Source organism: Carlito syrichta, unplaced genomic scaffold (genome assembly GCF_000164805.1).
Source record: "Carlito syrichta isolate Samal-C Ts95f unplaced genomic scaffold, Tarsius_syrichta-2.0.1 Scaffold294881, whole genome shotgun sequence".
NCBI lineage: Eukaryota > Metazoa > Chordata > Mammalia > Primates > Tarsiidae > Carlito > Carlito syrichta.
Genome location: NW_007238977.1, coordinates 331,304 through 348,677, shown reverse-complemented (window position 1 = coordinate 348,677; position 17,374 = coordinate 331,304). Strand labels below are relative to the sequence as shown.

At 39.2% G+C, this 17,374-nt stretch overlaps 1 protein-coding gene across 1 annotated transcript in view; it reads right to left on the bottom strand.

Moving 5' to 3' along the window:
* Positions 1-4,544: 4,544 nt before the first annotated feature.
* Positions 4,545-17,374, bottom strand: part of LOC103256726 (transmembrane protease serine 11A-like) — a 47,715-nt gene continuing 34,885 nt past the window's right edge. Inside the window, exons 9-10 of the mRNA XM_021710619.1 lie at positions 13,667-13,809; positions 4,545-4,720 (exon numbers count right to left, since the gene is read on the bottom strand). Coding sequence (XP_021566294.1) covers positions 4,559-4,720; positions 13,667-13,809 — 305 coding nt within the window. The 3' untranslated portion in view covers positions 4,545-4,558. The remainder of the gene's footprint in view (positions 4,721-13,666; positions 13,810-17,374) is intronic.

Sequence of the window (17,374 nt, the reverse complement as noted above, 5' to 3'; positions counted from 1 at the left end):
AAAAAAAAAAAAAAAAAAAAAAAGAATTTGCAAAGTGGGACCATCCAGGTTGGAGAGCAGAGTGAAGGAAGTGATGTGGGGGAAGCAGCTGACAACTATGAACTGAAGTCTCTTGACCACATAAGCATCATACTTGGCTCTGTGAATTTATTCTTTCATCAGACATTTATCTAACACACAATATATACAAAAGATTGTTCTAAAAACTGTGGAGGATACAAAAATGAATAAAGCAGTTTCTTAGCCTAATGGAATTTAAGATTTTTTTAAAAATATTTTTCTTTTTTCCCTGTATCACCACAGCCTTTTGTTTGTTTGTTTTGATACAGGGTCTTGCTCAGTCACCCATGTTGAAGTGCAGTGGCGCTATCATAGTTCTTTGCTACCTCAAATTCCCGGGTTCAAGTGAGCATCCCAACTCAGCCTCTTGAGCAGCTGAGATTACAGGCATACACCACCACACCAAACTCATTTGAAAAAAGTTTTTGTAGAGATGGAGTTTCACTATTTTACCCAGGCTAGTCCTGAACTCCTGACCTCAAGTTATCCTCCCATCTCAGCCTTCCAAAGTGCTGGGATTACAGAGGTGCGCCACCATACCTCATATCTGGCTAGAATTTAAGAATATTTCCAGAGATAATGCATGCATATAAAAACCATAATACACAGTAAAGTAGCGGAAGTGCTTTAGAGGAGGAACAAGAAAGTTCAAAGAGGCTTGGATGAAGAGTAATTTTGTCTGGGATAAGAAGAAAAGCATTCTCGGCAGAGGGGATATTTGAGCTTGAACTTGTAGAGTGAAGAGTACTGGGTGACCAAAGGGGAGGATGTGTTCAAGAAATAGAGAGTGACATCCAGCGTTACAGAGCACTGAGGACAAGCAAAAGAAATATGCTATGTGTTGTTGACATATTGTAAAGTACTTTGGTGACATGGACTTAGGCTCTACTTTTCAGGAAAATGGGAAATAAAGTAGGCGTTAGGAGCATGGAAACAAAATTACCGGGTAGCATTATAATCTGACTATAATTGTATTTTGTCTTTTCTTTTTTTTGAGTCGGAGTCTCACTCTGTCATCCAGGCTGGAGTGCAGTGGCACGCTCACGGCCACTGAAGCCTCGACCTGCTGGGTTCAGACGGTCCTTCTGCCTCAGCCTTCCAAGTAGCTGGAATTACAGGTGCACACCACCATGCATGGCTAATTTTTTTATTTACTGTAGAGACGAGGTCTTGAATCTCTGGACCCAGACAATCCTCTCACCTTGGCTTCCCAAAGTGCTGGAATTACAGGTATGAGCCACTGTGCCAGGCTTGCAATTGTATTTTGAATATAATAGGGAGAGGTTGAAAGTGATGAGAGTGGTACAAGAAGATGAGACAATAACAAATGAATGCTAATAAGGATGAATGATTATTCCAGAATGTTTCATAGGCACTGTAAGTCAGGATCCATTAGACTGTTTAGTTGGTAGAACAAGCATTTTTTTAAAAGTGGAATAGAATTGAATAGGATAGAGTAGAATAAAATAGAAAACATTAGACTATTTTGTATTTTGTAAGAATAAACACTGTTTTATGAAACTTCTATTTCAATTTGTGTATGCATTCCATTGCTTGGATATGGAGCTGTTATGTAAAATGTATTTCCTAATGGGGATTGTGGTCAAGGAAGAGAAACTCTGCTAGAGGATGTTTTTCACAAAATGCTATCTGCGTGGCAAAATTTAATGGTACTCTCTGACTAGGGCAGAAGCATGAGAGAAATTCTCTGAGCACATTTTCTAGCTATTTGAAATAGCCATTCACTGAAGAATCACCAGTCATGTAATCTGCTATTTCTCTTAGGAACATGGTAGTGAATGTTCATGTTCATCAGTAAGCTACAGTTTTTGGATATTCAATGTAATAATTTTGAGGAGTCTCTCACATTTCTAAAAATGATGAAATGACTTCAGAATAGTGGTTCTCAACAGGGGGCAATTTTATACCTTAGGAGCTATGTGCCAATGTTTATAAAAAATATTTTTGGTTTTCATAATTTGCTACAGACATCTAGTGGGATGTTGCTAAATATTGTACAATGGGCAAGACCACACCTTACAAAAAAATTATTCAGATCAAATTGTCAACAGCAGCAAGGCTGAGAACTCTATTTCAGAGAGACCCAAATTAGTTATTTAAAAGAAATGTGACTCTTAACAACAGTCAAAAGATTCATGCTATCAGTCTAACACAAACTCAGTGATAATGTTTGTAGAATGCCCTGATCACCAACTTTATTAGATTTAAAATGATATATCAATATTTGCTTACATGTGACGCAAAATGAAATGCTGCATAAAACAGTTTAGAAATACAAAGTTTACAATTCTAAGATCATTTCCTGAATTTTGACATTAAAAGTCAGAATTATATTTTACCACCATAGTATAGAATAATTTATATGCCTATACAGTCTTATATATGAAGAAGCAACTTTTGTCTTGAAGTGAGTTCATAGAATTGGCAGCCAGCTGCCTAAGTGAATCTCATTATCTCAAATTCTTAAGAATTTCCTAATTTAAAACAAATTCCTTAGTGCTCACTGAAAATTTGTATAGAACTATGATTCAATAAGCATAGGCAATAATAAAGACAATAAGAAAAAGGGAAGCCAGGCTTGGTGGCTCAGCCTGCAATCCTGCGTTTTGGGAGGCTGAAGTGAGTGGATTGCCTGAGCCCGTGGGTTCGAGACCCGCCTGGGCAACTTGGCGAGACTTCAACTCTACAATAAATCAAAAAATGAGCCGAGCGTGGTAGCATGCACCTGTGGTTCCAGCTACTTGAAAGGATCGCTGGAGCCCAGCAGGTCGAGGTTGCAGTGGCCGGGAGTGGCCACTGCACTCCAGTCTGGGCGACAGAGTGAAACTCCAACTCAAAAAAAAAAAAAGAAAAGAAAAAGGGAATGTGAAATTGATATCTGGATTTTAGGTCCATTAAGGATGTAAATTATCTCTAGCTAAATCAAGTCATTTATGTTTTTTGGCTTCAGTTCTCTTAACCATAACATAAGGGTGTTGGCCAATATGATATGCAATTTCTTCTAAACTTTAAGATTCTGTGATGGTAAATGATGACTTGAGATTTTTGTAAATGAATTGCAAATCTCTTTTAGATTATTTCTGTATTATTTCCATGCCTTCCCAGTAGCACATGGAGAAAATTGCTGTGAAGTTGGTCTATTGTTCTAATGGTTTGTCTTATATTTGGACTGCATGAGTAAATGTCTTTCCAGCCTGCAAACCTTAATACTTCATGGACATTGCCAGAGTAATCCCTTCCACCAAGGCTTCATGTAATTGTATTACAAAATACGTAAGCCTCGGTCTTCTAAAGACTTCATGAGACATTTTACTTAGAAAGTGTGTTTTTTCTCTCAGACCATTTTTAAAAATGTGTTCTATGTGGTAGGTGTTCAAAATTTATATTTATTTCTAAATTTCTTTTTAAAACTAGGATTTCATGGTTGTGATAGGCCACGCCACAGGGATTAGGGGATAATTAGCTGTAGCAATACAAGGGAATAGAATTTTTCTTTCTATGAAGACAATGTTATTTGATACTTCAAGATATTAGTTTACCTTTACAATAATATTTAACATTGAAATAATAATATTTTGCTTTTACAATAGAATTTAACCTTACAATCATAATGTACAAAATCTCTCCCCGGTGATCAAAATATATAAGTGCATTGATGAAATGCCAAATTCTTGTGCCTGTGTTTTGGGGCAATTTATTAAGTTACCATCACCTTCCCCCAAATTTTCACAACAAAAGTACATTTTTTGATTAACTATTTACTATCTATATCATTCATTACTCAAAATTTCTCGGATATGTCTGTAAGGTAGAAACTTCTGTATGGTGTGTGTGTGTGTGTGTGTGTGTGTGTGTGAAAAAATCACCAAAAAAATTAGAGAAATTTTACAACTAAAAACAGGTTAGAAAATTTCTAGCCGGATTTACTCCCAGGCATTATCTTCTACATATGACTTTATTTTATGAATGTCCCTCAAATGGGTTTTAGAAGTAGCAAGTTTATTTCCTATGGTGGAAAATCTCTTTTAAAAACCTGGATGAGTTTTTTTTTATAAAAGAAAAATGTTTTTGAGCTTTGGAGTAATGAAAGGAAATTATATAAAGGTTTCCCAAACTCTTTGAAAGTTAAAAAATGTTCTCACTTAAGAAAACATCCCTGACAAGGACACTCAAAATCTCAAGGACTATCTTCAAAAATTTGTATTGAGTCGCATTTACAATCCAACATTCATGATTTAAAGAGCTAAATATCTCTGTTATATGTTTCAAGGCAGATTAAACTTTACAAATAAAGGTTCCTTAAAAATTGTTTAAGATTATTAGTTGATTAAAGTGATTCTAAAATCAATCATGTCATGTGTCTCATGTTGCCAGGTCCAGTCATTTAATCTTACTTCATTGTACTATACCACTGAATATTTGGATCATTGTGTGTGTATGACCTGCATACAACTCTCTGTTTAACTTTTACAATGAATTAGAGGCCTGTTTTTGAAGCAATCCAGTTTCGGTAATAAGTCACTTGTGTGTAGACTCCAGGTTTGTTCTTTTGACCACAGTTATCTCCCCAGCTCACAATTCCCATGAGATACCAAGTATCTTTTTGGTCCTTCGCAACTAAAGGTCCCCCAGAATCACCCTGAAGATAAAAAATGAAAGAAAAGAGAAAGATAATTAACAAAACTTAAAGCTTATTTTAAAAGACATTTTGATGAACTGCATATTTATTACTAGACAGTAGTATATGTATAGATAACCAAATACAATAATTAATTGAACATGAATTTCAAATTAAATTTTATTTTTGTTAGAGTAAAAGCTCTTAGTTAAAAAAAGGAAAAGAATATAAACAGACTTAAAAACTTAAAAAGCAATCACATGTTCCACTTTTCCTTGTCTAGTCAGTTCCCCAGAGATAACTACTTGTTTAATAATTTCTTTTTTTTTTTTTCTTTCTTTCTTTCTTTTTTTTTTTTTAGGGACAGAGTCTCACTGTGCTGCCCAGGCTAGTCACCAACTCCTGATCTCAAGCCATCCTCTAAAGTGCTGGGATTATAGGTGTATAAGACACTGTGCCTGGCCAATGGTTTCTTATAGTATCTAACTCTTTATCACTAAGTAATTCTTTTAATTGCTGTATATATTGATGATCTGTTATGTAGGTAGGAATTTAGCTCTATTACAAACTCTTTGCAATTTTCCCTCATCACGTCTTTATATTATAGCATCTTTATTTTTGGTTACTCTAACAGCCAATGCTATTTACCAATGAGTCAAGTCACATATCTTGATTACGTTACCTTTCTTTGGCAGATTTTGCTTCCTAGAATTAGTAACATCCTCTTTTTAAAATTTGTCTAGTTTGCTATATATCTGTGGCAAATGTTGAATGCTCCAAAAGATTTACCAAGATCTAACAATAATTGTTACTAATGTTCAAGGGCGTCAGATAACTTGTTAGTTTCTTTACTCCCTCTGAAGACGTTCACACACACACACACACACACACACACACACACACCCCTTTACATCTTTCCTTTCTTCTACTCTAACTTGGACTGGTGATTTTAAGCCTGGTGCAGAGCTATGGTCCTGAGACTAAATGCCACCACTTTTTTGGGTTGATTCACAGTGTTTTGAGTCTCGTGTCTTCCACTTTCCTGAAATACTCCTTCCTTTTGTTGAGGTGCCCTCTCAGATCATCTCCTAAGGAGGAGAGTATTGGAGGCATATATATATATATATATATATATATATATATGTAGTCACTCACTGCTTGTCTAAATTTCTTAATTCTACTCTCACACTGGAAAATTAGTTTGCATGTGCAGCAATCTAGGTTGAAATAATGTTCCCTTTTGAAATTTGAATATATTTTCCACTGTCTTCTATTTTCTGGTGTTTCTGTAGAAAAGTTCTATGTGTATAGAATGCTTCTTCCTTCAAGCATTAAGTTTGTTCTCCTTATCTCTGTGGTTCTGACACTGCACAACGGTGTGCTTTGGGAAGAAGAACCTCTTTATTTATTATTTCCAACACTAGTTGGGTCTTTTTTCAATAGAAGGCACATAGGCTTCAGAACGTCTTTATTATTTATGACATAATGTTTTCTGGTTTCAGAGTTCCTATTCATTTGATCCTCTACTTTTCTTAACTTCTCTTGTTATTTTCCTTCTCTTTGTCATTTTGCTCTTTTGCAGAGATTTCCTTGATTTTATCTTCCAATCCTTCCACTGGATTTTAAAAATTATGATGATATTATTGCTACATTCCCAGAGCCGATTCTTGATCTTTGGGTCTAGAGGAAGGTGCTAGAAACCAGATTGAAAGCTCTGTGCTTGTGTGTTGGATGCTGCCATGGTTTGAATGGTTCCCCCAAAGTTAATGTGTTGGTAAATGAATCCCCAATATGTGTTGAGAGGTGGGACCTTTAAAAAGTAATTAGGTCATGAGGGTTCTGCTCTTATGAATGAACTAATCACATTGTTGTGGGAGTGGATTAGTTATCACAGGAGTGGGTTCCTGATGAAAGGAGGAGTTTGGCTTCCCACATCCCTGCATCCCCCTTGTGTACTCTCTTTGTCCTTCTACCTTTCTCCATGGGATGGTGAAGATCAGGGTCCTTGACCTCAAACTGTCTAGCCTCCAGAACTGTAAGAAATAAATCTCTGTTCTTCACGCATTACCCAGGTTCAGGCATTCTATTACAGCAGCACAAAACGGACTAAGACTCAGAGGTAGGAGGGCTTCTTGGCTAGTGTTCTTTGTTCTGGTAAGAGCTTTTCAAATATCAGTATATGGAGATTTTTTTTTTCTCTAGATTCTGGGTTTTTCTAGAGAAGAATCCTGCAATCTCTTGCACTGTGAAAAAGTTGGAGGAGTAGTATACACCTGATAGCAGCATTTTGGGCAAAACATGAGAACATGTCGAGGACTGCTTTCACATATATCCCTATGCTTTCTACTATGTCTGGTGTCAGCGAACCCAAAGGGCCCGCTATAGAGAACACACTTCCTGTCTGTGAAGTTTATATGTTTTGGAGGGAGGGGGTGAAGCTGGGGAAAGCAAAGGCAGTGGTCACCAAGTTCCTTAGTATAGAGAGGATTGGTGGAGAGCGGGGAGGTGCTCTTTGAGACGTCTTTAACCACCCCCTACCCATTTTCTAGTTCATGTCTGACCTCAAATGTCAGATTACCTTATTTTTCAAAATGTCAGTCTTTACTTAAAATTAGCAATCCACAAACCCTCTTTATCTAAGACATTTATGTTTCAACCCTTCCTCTGCTAAGTCAATTAAAACTCCTCCACCTTTTCTTTGTCTTTAAAAATTGTGTTGGAGGCAACCCCTTTGCATCCCCTTCCACTGTGCGAGCTTTCCTGCCCTCTCAACAAGTCCTGCTTTCTAAAAAAAATTACATTGGAATATTTTTTCATCTTTCTCTCTTTTTGTTCTTATTGATTAATACCTTAAAAAAAACCATTAAGTGCAATTTGTAGTTATGTGGAAAAGCATGTTTTGTAGATGATACCAAACCTTTTAAAAAAATGAGTGCTATGTCATAAGTGACTCCTGATCACTGATGACACTAGCACAAGGGTGGGATCCACAGATACTGGACGCTGCTAGGAGAGGAAAGGGGAGAGGAGGGAGGGAGCACGTGGCATCACACTGGACACCTGGTCCACTTAGGGAAAAGGAGGGCCAGCAAGAGGTTCAAACTCCACCTGCATGCAACCTACTTATGTAGTAAATCCCTACTTGTACTCTACAATTGTTAAAAAAAAATGAGTGTTATACTTTTATCATCTTTTATGGTAATTTTGATGAGCTTTGGGGAAGAGCAGGGATGAGTCTGAACGTAAAATTTCCATGCAAAGTCAGATGTTTCAATCTACACATGTTAAAGACGGGTAAAGAAGAAACCTAGAACATCTGATTAATAAAAAAAATCATAGCCGGACTCGGTGGCTCAGCCTGTAATCCCGCGCCTTTGGGAGGCTGAGGTGAGTGGATTGCCTGAGCCCGTGGGTTCGAGACCCGCCTGGGCAGGCGAGACCCCATCTCTACAATAAATCAAAAAGTCAGCCGGGCATGGTAGCGCGTGCCTGTAACTTCGGCTACTCGGAAGGCTGAGGCGGAAGAATCGCCGGAGCCCAGCAGGTCGATGCTGCGGTGACCGGGAGCAGCCACTGCACTCCAGTCTGGGTGACAGAGTGAGACTCCAACTCAAAAAAAAAAAATTATAACTAAGGTGATGGTGTAATAGAGAAAAGAAGACAAGAATTCTGACTCTTTGTCCAGTATCAAAATGAGAACACACTAAGAGTCACCTGAGAGCTATGCAATGCCAAACATAATTCAATCTTTCTTTACCAATTCCAATGTTCCTTTGAGCTTTCAGCATGAACACCCATGATTACTGCACTGTACCTGAACATTTTTTGAGACCATTCTGGACCTGGTTTATGCTATGGAAACTGATGTTTTTAAAAGTGTCTTCTAACAGCAGCATGGTTTCTTGACATTCCTGAATGGTCATCTTTCCCCCCTCAGAGTGCTGTTTAATAGAGTTTTTCAGCAGACATGCTGCCAGTTAGATCATCTTTAAAAAAACCAGGATTATAATATCTCCACTTTCTTCAGTTAGAAACTAGAGGGTTTGAAAAATCCTTAAGGATGGGCATGGTGGCTCACACCTATAATTCCAGCACTTTGGGAGGCCAAGGTGAGAGGATTCCTTAAGTCTAGGAGTTCAAGACAAGTCTAGACAGCATAGTTAGACCTCATCTCTACAAACAAACAAACAAGCCCCCAAAATAACCAAAACAAAAAAATTAGCTGGGCATGGTGCTATGCACCTGTAGTCCTAGTTACTCAGGAGACTGAGGTAGAAGGATTATCTGAGTACAGGCTGTGATGAGATGTGATTGTGCCACTCCACTCTAGCCTAAGTGACAGAATGAGATCCCAACTCAAAAAAAAAAAAATCCCCTCCAAATAAACATTAACTGAAATAATATGTATGTTGTATGTATTACATCTAACAAGCAACATTCTATACAATATGAAAGATAAGGAAAGGGAGGTAGAATTATTCAAAATCCCATACAGAGCATTAAAAAAATGCATTGGGTGATCTGCAGACGAGAAAAGGTGGTTACAGTCCCATGTGCATCTTGGGATTTTTCACTGACATCATGGCCCTAAGCTCATAGGCAAGGTCTCTCAGTGTTTCTCAAACTTCACTGAGAATGAAAATCACACAGGAAGTTTCTTACAAGCAGTTCTCTAATGCTCACCTCTAAAGATACTGCAGGCCCAGGGTGGGTTCCAAGATCTGCATTTTCTTTCTTTCTTTTTTTTTGAGTCAGAGTCTCACTTTGTGACCCAGGCTGGAGCACAGTGTCACGCTCACAGCCACCACAGCCTCCACCTGCTGGGCTCAGGAGAACCTTCTGACTCAACCTTCCAAGTAGCTGGAACTACAGGTGTGTGCCACCATACCTGGCTAATTTTTCGATTTATTGTAGAGAGGAGGTCTTGCCAAGTTGCCCAGGCTGGTCTCGACCCCCTGGGCTCGGGCAATCCTCTTATCTCCACTTCCCAAAATGCTGGGATTACAGATGTGAGGCACCGCGCCTGGCCAGGACCTGTATTTTCAACAAGTGCCCCCATTCATTCTGTTGCAGGCCAGCTGCTGGATACTTTTCAATTATGAGTTTAGACAGATGGCAGCTCAAAGACTATTGCTTTTTTCCATCTCTCTTTCTTTCCACTTATTCCCATTTTCTCTTCATTAAATAATCAATTACCCAAGAAAAATCCAGTGAGCAAAAAGCCTCTGAGGTCCTTACTTTCTATCTGAAGAGACAGGAAGTAGCCCTGTCGAAGGCCAAGCGAAGGCCTCTCAGCTAATAACACAAGAGAGACCGGACATGTTGGCTCACACCTATAATCCCAGCACTTTGGAAGGTCGAGGTGAGAGAATTGCCTGAGCCCATGAGTTCGAGATCAGCCTGGACAACTTGGCGAGACCTCATCTCTACAATAAATAAAAAAATTAGCCAGGTGTGATGGCGCATGCCTGTAGTTCTAGCTACTTGGAAGGCTGAGGCGGAAGGATCGCCTGAACCCAGCAGGTCGAGGCAGCAGGTGGCCATGAGCGTGCCACTGCCCTCCAGCCTGGGCAACAGAGTGAGACTGACTCAAAAAAATAAAAAAGAATACTAGAGGACAGAGGCAGGAGATATAGCAGGGACAGGCTTAGAAGCTTTCACACAAAAGAAATTAAGCCAAAACTTGGACTGCAAGTAGGCAGGATGACAGATGGCATTCTGGGTGGGGGAGTGGTGTGGGTAGAGGTCCAGCATGGTCCTTACATGCTGCCCACAAAGCACCTCAAACTTCCTGTGGCTGACACCGCACCCCTGCTCTCTCCCTAGCTTACATTTGATCTGTCTCCCTAATGCAACTCCCTACAGTTGCTCAAAACAGACAATTATTTTATTTTTGTGCCAGAAATTTAGATACCATGTTTTGCCTTCCACCCCCTCCCCAACCCTACAAAATTCACCACTTCATCTGCCAAGTTGACCTCTAAATACTCCATCTTAGTCTCTATGCCAGCTTCTTAGTCCAGATTGCCACATTTCACCTAGATTTTTGCAGTGCATACTGACTGATCCACTGTGGCCTTTCGCCAAATTTTTTCCTTACTGTGACCAGAATGATTTTCACACTATTCAAATGTGATTGCACCACACTCTCAATTGAATATACACTTACACAGTACTTGGGAAGAGTCAGGCAGTGTTTTGGGAGCTTTACACCCATGAGCCAATTTAATATAAATCTTGATTAAAACTTTTTAGTGACTTTCCATTGCCCTCAGCGGGAAAAGCAAAATACTTAAGGTGGCTTACAAGGCCCTGCACAGTCTGCCTTCAAACCAGCCCTCCTGCCTCATCCTGTACCTTTGGGTCTCATGCGTCCTGTATCCTGTGTTCCATCACAGGAAGTCTTTCAGTTCCTAGAGTTCTCCTGTCCCCATCATCACTTGCCATCTTCTCAGTTAACTCCCACGCTTCACTATACTCGCTCAACTCTGTTGACCCCTAAGCTCCACCCCTGCTAGTCACGTTCATTTCTCATACGTACTCATAAAACCATGACCTTGTCCTTCCAAGCTTTCTTTATTCAGTGGTCTTTCTCTCACGGGTATAATTTTTCTATTCATGCACATCTGGTCCACCAGACAGTGTGTGTCTCTAGTACCTGCAAGGTGTGTGGCTTATAGGAAACTACTCAAACATTTCTTTCATTCATTTACTTCTTAAAATAAACATGTGAAGAGACGTAGAATGAATGGAACAATGACCAGGGACAATTCTGGACTAATTTTCCTATACAACAAGTTCCCAACGACCTGAATTTAAATTATAAGGTCCTCCAGAAGAACGTTGCCAACCCTCACCTACCATTTTCTGGCATGATTTCAAATGCCATTGTGGGAGAGCAGGGGTGGCAGCTGCTGGTATGGTAGTAACAACTAGGGATCTTTCTATTTGTAAACTCTTGACTGAACTAGAAACAACAATGGAATCACAAATCTGGATCGAGTTGTCACAGCCTTTCATTTCTGGCTTTCATACCAGTAATTCTGGTCCTTTTGTCATTTGTGTTTGGGTCTTGCCTGGCTAGACCCCTCATAGAAAAAATAGGGTCTCTCTTGCTGGGAACGGATGTGATGTGGGGAACAGATGAGCACTGTCACTGTAGCAGGCCTTGAGTAAAGGCCCCAAGCAAAGGCAAGGTCTCGCTTCATGGCCCTAAGGTCATAGTCAAGGTCTCACTCGGTAGCTCTGCATTTTAGCCAAAGGCAGGGGATACAGCCTGCTACACTAAATGGTGTCTCCTATGCCCACACATCCAGGTGTACATAGAACAGATAAAGCCTTAGCTACAACAAGATGACCATGTAACAGGTCACCTTTAGGTAGCAACAAAATTCCTCTTTAGTTCCCACACAGACCTTGAATCCCTTCCAACTCCCTTTGTACTTGATCATAAAATAAACATGCTGAGCTAGTTTGGGGCCACTTGTCCTCCATTAGAGGAAAGCATCCCACCTGGCCCCAGTTTTTCTTTGTGTCTTTGTGTCTGTGGTTCTTAATCTCTCCCATTCTCTCTTGGGACCCTCAAGGCAGCCACACAGGCCACAGCACACTCTCACTCCCTTTCACTCTCCCTCCCAACTTCTCCTTTCCTCCCAAAGGCTTTGGGACCCATCTTGTATATAGGGGAGAGGATTTATTGTGTTCTAGATCATCATTTGATAAGTTTGAGAAAACAAGCTGATGCTTTATGGGACTCCTATTTTATGGGACAGACGGAGCCCCTCACCGTGTACCCCGTGACAACCACTGCGTTCCTGTTTTGGATCCTTGTGCCTGAATCGCTTCCCTGATAATTTCTCCAGTTTTTTGATTACTGGAGCTCGTTACTCGCTTGCACAGTCAGGCAGCAATCTTACCGCAGCTCTCCAATCCAGTGACTCCCCCCCACCCAGTCCCTTCTGAAGCATATCCCTGTTTGCCTGGATCCCCTCTCCTCAATGCTCCAAGACTCCCACTGCCACCTTCCACTTGTTTTCCATGGCATGGATCTCTCTCTGGAGCCCCTGGATGTGGCTGCCTCCCTTTGTATTCTTGGCAATGGAGGCCGGCTGTGGACCTCAATGTTGCAAAACTCCTTGCTCCTTTTCTGATAGAGGTGCCCATGTTGTGCAATACGTGGACTCTGGGCAGAGTTTTCTGCCACTTGGCATCAATATCATTCCATCATTTCACCATACAGAGTTGCCTCCTTGGAGTTTTTAAGTATCTCAGGTTAAAAAGCAAGTGCCTCTAAGGAGAAGCACTCATTTCTTTGCTGGAAAATATACATGCCAGAGACTCACAACATGACCTCATCCACCTTCTCTTTGTCAACTTGTTTTCTCACCTCTCATGGTCCTTATGAGAAGACATGACAGATTACTTGAGATCCCCTCAAATATGAACTGTCATTTCACACCTTTCTAATTATCACTAAGCTCTTTTTCTTTTTCTATAATATTCTTTTCTTATTCTGAAATTGAGTCAGAGTTATGTCTTCTTCAGGCCTTATTGAAATCTCATCTGATACTTGTTCCAAAAATTTTCCCTTCAAGGAAAAAACACTTGCCATCCATTGTATCATTCATAACATCACAACACACTTCATGGTTTAGGATTATTTCCTTTCCAGAAAGTGAGTCCTTGGAGAAAAGAAACTTTGTTTTATTAACTCTTGGACTTCTGATTATTAAGAAAGTTTAATTTTGTTGGTTAGTTTGTTTATTTGATAACATCAGAGAAATGCTTATTTCATTTTGCTTAATAAGACATATTTAAAAATATTTGTGTACTGTGAAATTTGCATTTAGAACTTCTCTGAACTGACATAATAGCTACATTTTCTATCAATTTAAACCACATAGACTATTTCCTGGGCCAGATAAAAAGTTTTGAGTTAGTTATATCAAAATAATCTCTTCAACCTACCCTGCAGGCATCATAAATTCCTTCCAGATATCCAGCACAAAACATTCCAAATTTTATGTCTTTGCCATACACCTGTGGTTGTTTGCACACGTCGTTACTGATGATTTTCAGTCTGGCTTCTCGGAGACAGTTTTGGGATTTCCCTTAAGGAAAAACAAAGTGATTTTAGTATTTACAATCAGCATCCTTAGAGTGAAGTGAGCAGACTTTTTCTAATCTTTTTCATACTAAAATAGTCAATGTAGAGTGAGGTTAATATAAGCAGTTTCTAGATAATTTTTGGTTAAAATCTGGTACACTTAATGACCATTATTGTCCTATCACATTTTTATAAATATCTCTACAAGCAAGAAAATCATCTGACATATTTTTCTGGAAAATCTTTTTACAGTTATTTTAAAAACAATCAGTTTGGATATTTATTTATGAAGGTCTTTCATTTTTTATAAACTTTGTATTTGTGGATTATTCAGATTGCTCCTGGAAACTTTGTCTCCCTAAATAGTTTTCTCTGTCAGCTTGATAAAATGACTATAATACCATGCACATTTATTTTTTTCTTTAGAATTTATGAAGAGCTTTCACATACACAGTGGCATTAAATGGCAACGATTTCACGTATGTATTACAAGTTGGTGGCTCCAGATTGTAAACTCCCAAGTTATAAAAACCAAGACTGTGGCAGGTGGGGTAGGTAGAAAACTGTGAATAGTGTAGGCATCCAGGGTTTCTTTATAGCAAATCACACTGGTCAGGAAACTATGACATCATGATAGGCAGAATTCTAGGACGGCACCCAAGATTCCTGTGTGGCTCTCCTTCCTCTAAGATGGGTGGAATCTGTGAATTCCATGGATGTCATTCTCAAGATTAAGTCATGTTTTATGACAAGGGTGAGGGAGCTTTGCAGATGTCATTAAGATTCCTAATCAGTTTGACTTTGAATTAGTTAATAGAGAGATTACCCAAGGTGGGCCTGTCCTAATCAGGTGAGCCCCTTCAAAAAGGACTTCAGCCTTCCCTGAGGGCTTTCCTAAGGGCATTAAAGCAGCAAGCTATCACAAGCCCTACAGCTGCCAGAAATGGAATTCTGTCAACAACCTGTGAGGAAACCCGCAAGGCACACAATGTGTGCCTATGGTACCACAAGCCCGGCTGTCACCTGTCAAGGTGTCAGTTTTGTGAGATGCAGAGAAGAGGACCCAGCTAAACTGTCTGAAGTTCTGACCCATGACTGTGAGATAATAATAAATGAGTGCCATTTTAAGCTAAGTTTGTGGCAATTTGTCACACAATAATAGAAAACTAAGATAAAAATACAATAAATCATCATTAACTATAGTCACCATGCTGTACCATAGATCTCTTGGACTTATTCTTCCTATCTAACTATAAGTATGAGTTTATTGACTAACATCTCTCCAATCCCTGCCCCCCTCTGCCAGTGCAGCCTTCAGTACCACCATTGATGGTATAATGTATTCTTTTATAAAAAAAATTTTTTTAAAAAATAAAGATGTGCAGTACAATTCAGGGTTAGGTATACAAATGTTCATTACAATATAGTGTATTCTTGAGAACGGTTGTGTTCGCATCACAAATATGATAACTAGGTGAGGCAATGCATTTGTTAATTATCTAGATTTAACATTCCACAATTTGTATACACTTTAAAACATCATGTTGCATACAATTTTATGTCTTTTTTTTTTGAGTTGGTGTCTCACACTTTCTCCCAGACTGGAATGCCTCGACCAGCTGGGCTTAGGCAATCCTTCTGCCTCAGCCTTCCAAGTAACTCTAACTACAGGCACATGCCACCATGCCCAGCTAATTCACTTTTTTTTTTTTTTGGATTTATTGTAGAGACAAGGTCTCGCCATGTTGCCAAGGCTGGGCTCAAACTCCTGAGCTCAGGTAATCCTCTCGCCTCAGCCTCTCAAAGTGCCGGGATTACAAGTTTGAGCCACTGTGCCTGGCTGTATCATTTTTGAAAAAATAAGTAAATTTGAAAAAAAATTCTAATTTCTTTAGAAGATCATTTCAAGATTTATTTCTGGAGAAATGTTTGCAAACACATTTTTAGAAGTGCTCAGAAGATTTAAGGGTGTAATTCAGAAATATGCCAGAGGATTTTTAAAGTTATTCCATTATTTGGATTAATAGAGAGATTATCCAATGGGTGAATTTTTTCCTACTAGATGATTAATTTTTTAAAAAATTCATTTTCGGCATTAAGAAGGGTAAGGTAAAACTGACAATCTTTTTTTTCCTTCTTTTGGAGTCAGAATCTCACTCTGTTGCCCAGGCTGAAGTGTAGTGGCATGCTTGACCTGCTGATCCTTCTACCTCAGCCTTCCAAGTAACTCTAACTACAGGCACGCGCCGCCATGCCCTGCTAATTCACTCTTTTTTATTTTTTATTACCATGTTGCCCAGGCTGGTCTCAGCCCCCTGAGCTCAGGTAATCCTCTTTCCTCTGTCTCCCAAAGTGCTGGGATTACAGGTATGAGCCACCGCGCTCAGCAAACTGACAATCTATAAGTTGTAGGTATAGCGCAAATTCATAACTTTTTCGGCACACTAGTTGGTAAAATGCCTTCCAAGTCATGAAAAGCATAGAACATAAATTCTGGACATCTGTGAACTACAGCTCATCTATTGTAGGAAGACTTAATGACATTTCTCACAAAGTATTGATTGTATCAAAGAAAGGACTTTTTATTTGCTAACTTTATCCATTGTTTCTTTGTTTTCAATTTCACTCATTTCTACTCGTATCTTTATTGTTACCTTCCTTCTGCATATTTTAGGTTTATTTTTCCTCTTATTTTCTAGTTTCTTGAGATGAGAACTTAGATCAGTGATTTGAGATGTTTTCCAAGGTACACATTTGCTATAAATTTCCCTATTTATGTGATTTTAGCTGTATCTTGCATATATTTCTATATTTTTTTGTATTCATTGAGTTCCATGTAGTTTTAAATTTTTCTTTGAGACTTTCTTTTTTATTTACATGGATGCTGTTTAATTTCCAAGCATTTGGAGATTCTTCTGTTACTGATTTCTAGTTTGATTCCCTTATGATCAGAGAATATACTTTGTAAGACTTCAGTTTTAAAACACTTGTTACCAAGGTTTGTTTCATGGACTTGAACACAACTTGTCTTGGCAAGTGAGCCAAGGGTGCTTGTAATGGGTGCATGGACTGCTGTTAGGTAGCGTGCTCTCTAAGTGCCAGATTCCATTGCTACTCACAAAGTATTATGACAGATACATTTCTGTGCCAGTCTCAAACTCCTGGAAGAAACTCCCCACCAAGCCAGAGGGGATCTGTAGTGTGCCTCCCATCATTCTGAAGCAGAGACTCAAAACCCTATCTTAAAGGAAAATTCATCAGAGAGAGTGCAGAGAAAGGTGTCAGACTTGCAGCTCTGTGATTGTCATATGACCTTAAAGGAAGTAATGCATATCTCAGCCTGTGTAAGACAGAGAAAAACCACATGAAACATCTGGAAAACAATCTGGAGAGGCTAAAGCCTATTCTTGCCTAAGTGAGTGAAAGGTTATTTCTACTTCATTAGTGGAGACTGTGAATCAAAGGTTTATTCTTTATAGTTTCTTGTATATGAATAAACCATATGGGATTCTGTGAATAGATGTTGTCATTCTCAGGAAGCCCTTTTTCATCTTCTCTAGCTTAGCATT